The 3,726-nt window shown below is 44.8% G+C and overlaps 1 protein-coding gene across 1 annotated transcript in view; it reads left to right on the forward strand.

Moving 5' to 3' along the window:
* The first annotated feature begins 552 nt into the window (after positions 1 to 552).
* The window catches only part of TET1 (tet methylcytosine dioxygenase 1), a 104,417-nt gene continuing 101,243 nt past the window's right edge, over positions 553 to 3,726 (forward strand). The window contains exon 1 of the mRNA XM_005876807.2: positions 553 to 2,427. Coding sequence (XP_005876869.1) covers positions 553 to 2,427 — 1,875 coding nt within the window. The remainder of the gene's footprint in view (positions 2,428 to 3,726) is intronic.

Here is a 3,726-nt window from a genome sequence, read left to right on the forward strand (position 1 = left end):
AGAATAAGTACAGACTCTCACATAGGGAGGGGGGAAAAAGGGTCCCACAGAACTGACTCCCATGTAGGGAGGGAGAAGAGTCCCAGAAATACTTTTTTTTAAGTACCGTATCCAAATTTGTGAAGATTGGGATTTGAGCTTTAAACTCCATGTAATAACAATAGTGTGGTTTCTGATCTAAAGAAACCCCCATGCTTACCTTATTCAAAGAAATTCATCAACTTCATCAATTGTCACAGTAAATAAAGTAGCTTTATTGTGAATCTAGAATTTAAAGAATGTTTCAGTGATTTTTCTGTTTACTATATCTTTTGCAGTAAAAATTCCAGTTTCCTAATTTTAATTAATAATTGGTAGTAAATGTTCTGTTTCAAATGGGAGAATGCATTGGAAAAAGACTCACCCACAATGTTTTTTTGTTATTTCAGACCACACTTGGTGCGAGTAAGCCCAACCATGGTGCAGCCAGATTCTTCTCAAAAGTGAGACCTTCCGAAGGACCAATGACTCTGTTCCCCGTGTCCTTTCATTTTCTCCTCCTACTCCATCACTATGTCTCGATCTCGCCACGCCAAGCCTTCCAGATTAGGCAGGAGGGAAGATGTAAACAAAAAGAAAAACAGTCAACTGAAGAAGACCTTCAGGCCAGTCAACAGAAACGTGACATCAGGCAAGACCATGAGCCCTGGACAATTAAAGCAATTCATTCAAGAAAGGGAGGTTAAGAAAAAAACAGAACCCAAACCACCACCCATGCCAGTCAGAAGCCTGCTGACAAGAGCCAGCGCAGCACGAATGAAGTTGGAGAGGACTGAGGCTCTTTTTCGGAACCCGGAGTCCTTAACTTGCAATGGCTTTACAATGACTCTCCGAAGAACCTCCCTTAGCAGGCGACTCTCCCAACCCCCACTGGTCATAGCCAAACCCAAGAAAGTCTCACCTCCTAAGAATTTAGAAAAGCAACATAAGTGTGATCATAAGGTGACGCCCTCAGAGAATGATTCTGTACCAACACAAGACCCCCTAATCCCTCCTGATACAGAGAATCTAATGGACATACAAAATGCATCTTTAGTTCCCGATGAGAGCCAAGGGACAGCCCAGTCTTGGTGCCAAAGGGTCGAGGATTCCAAAATAAATTTTCCCACTCACAGTGGCCCTGCAGCAGGCATCCTTTCTGGGGCACTGGAAGGGACACATGGTGGTGAAGGACTGTTCTCTAAAGAGACCTTGGATGACATCAGTGATTCCCCAAGGATGTTTGCTCAGGACACTCTGGGTGCTCCTTTGCCCCTTCGAGCAGACCTTCATGTTACCTCGGAAGGAAACAGCAGCATTCAGGTAGAAGATTTGGGTTCACAAGTAGAATCTCTTAAGCTATCTGATTCTTACCCGAATCCCATCCAAAGTGAACATGATTGCTGCCCCACCTCCAGCTTTAATAAGGTTATACCTGAATTGGACCTTAGAAACTATTTGTCAATTGATGGGTCAGTGTATTCTACCTCATTATTAAAGCTCTTCTTGGCAGGTTCAGAACAAGGAGCCCTTGGTGCTGAACCAGATCATCTGGAGGCCCTCAAGGCTACTCCAGATCAGCAGGAAGTTCCTGATAACACCCCTGTCTTAGGACAGGCCTTTAGTGCAGTCCCACATCAATGGGAAATTCCTGGTGCTAATCTGGTTCATGGAGAGGCTCTGGGTGAGACCCCAGGCCCACCAGAGATCACTGGTGCTATTTCAGTCCAAGGAGATGTCTTTGGTGCCATCCTCAATCAGGAAATCCTTGGTCCATACCAGATGGGAGCCAGTACTGCCTCAGACCCATCTGTCTTTCTTCCTGCTCCTCTAAACCCAGTTGCTACCTATAACGCTCTCCCAGAATGGCCTGATCCCCAGAGCACGGTTTCATACGGGCTTGAGGTCCAAGGTTCTATGCAGATTTTACCTTTGGGCTCAGGTCACGGTCCTCAACCATCCTCCAACTCAGAGGTAAATTCCGAACCTCCAGTCATGGCTATAAACAATGTGGACAATGAGAAGCAAGTCCATCTAAGCTTTCCACCAGCTGACACTCAGGGGTTTGCATTAGCCCCTGAGGAAGGACTCCACCATGCTTCACAGAGCCTTGCCCAAGACGCCCAGGCTGGTCCCAGCAAATCGGAAGGAGGGAGCTCCCAGGTGGACACCACAGTGGTGTCTACGCCAGTGTCACTTGCCAGTACCTCCTCTTCTCCTTCCCACACAACTGTGCTACCTACTTTGGAAAAGAAGAAACGGAAGCGATGTGGGGTCTGTGGGCCCTGCCAGCAGAAGGCCAACTGTGGTGAATGTACTTACTGCAAAAACAGAAAGAACAGCCACCAGATCTGTAAGAAGAGGAAATGTGAGGAATTGAAAAAAAAGCTACCCGGCCTTGTGCCTAAGGTGAGTAAATAGCCAAGGGCCTGGGAGACGCCTGGGAGACTTGATAGAGGGATCTGTGTGGGGGTAGCTCAGTATCGGACCTTTTCCTGGGGTGTAAAATGTTGCTTTAAGTTATCGATTAGAAACGACCTACCTGCAGTACGTCTTGTGCACGGACACATGAGCTTATTTTTAGGATTTGTCTCAGAAAACCAGAACGTACAGTTTTTTCATTGTAGAGTTGGATAGAGACACAGGGAAATGGTATGAAATGTGATTTTGCAAACATTTCCACTGTGTCTCATTTGGCTAAGTGTGTCTTTTTTGGAAGTTACAGGTTTAAAAGTTAAGAGTGGAGCAAATTCATTAACTTTGTAGCCTGAGAAACCAGAGGAATTAAACTTCCTTTTTTTTTTTTTTTTTTTAATCCCACTGTGCCTCGTTTGGCTAAGTGTGTGTCTTTTTTGGAAGTTACAGGTTTAAAAATTAAGAGTGGAACAAATTCATTAACTTCTTTGTAGCCTGAGAAACCAGAAGAATTAAACTTCCTTTTTTTTTTTATGATCCCCCTTCTAAAAAATATATGATTTTAGCCCTGGCTGGTTTGGCTCAGTGGATAGAGCGTTGGCCCGAGGACTGAAGGGTCCTGGGTTGCGGGCTTGATCCCCCGTGGGGAGTGTGCAGGAGGCAGCCGATCAATGATTCTCCCATGACCGGGTTGCGGGCTTGATCCCCGGTCGGGAGTGTGCAGGAGGCAGCCGATCAATGATTCCCTCTCTCATCATTGATGTTTCTATCTCTCTCCCTTCCCTTCAATAAAAATATGTTAAAAATAAAAAATATTTGATTTTACACAGAGAGGAGGGGCAGAGAGAGGGAAAGAGGGAAGGAGAGAGAGAGAGAGAGAGAGAGAGAGAGAGAGAGAGAGACATGACTTTGTTGTTCTGCTCATTTATGCATTCATTGCCTCTTGTATGTGCCCTGACCAGGGAATCAAACCCATAACCTTGGCACACTGGATGACTGAACTACCCAGCCAGGGCTCGAATTACACTTCTTTTGAAACAATAAACTGTTTGCATTCTTGATCTTGAAACTTTGCCTTACAGGTATAACACAATATAGCTTTCCTCTCAATTTTGACAGGTGATTTCTACCTACTCTACGTATCTCACAGGGTTGTGGGATTAGATCAGTGGTTCTCAACCTTCCTAATGCCACGACCCTGTATTTTATTTTATATTTGAAAAATATATTTTATTGGTTTTTTACAGAGAGGAAGGGAGAGGGATAGAGAGTTAGAAACATCGATGAGAGAGA

The sequence above is a fragment of the Myotis brandtii genome, unplaced genomic scaffold (genome assembly GCF_000412655.1).
Source record: "Myotis brandtii unplaced genomic scaffold, ASM41265v1 scaffold499, whole genome shotgun sequence".
Taxonomy (NCBI): Eukaryota; Metazoa; Chordata; class Mammalia; order Chiroptera; family Vespertilionidae; genus Myotis; species Myotis brandtii.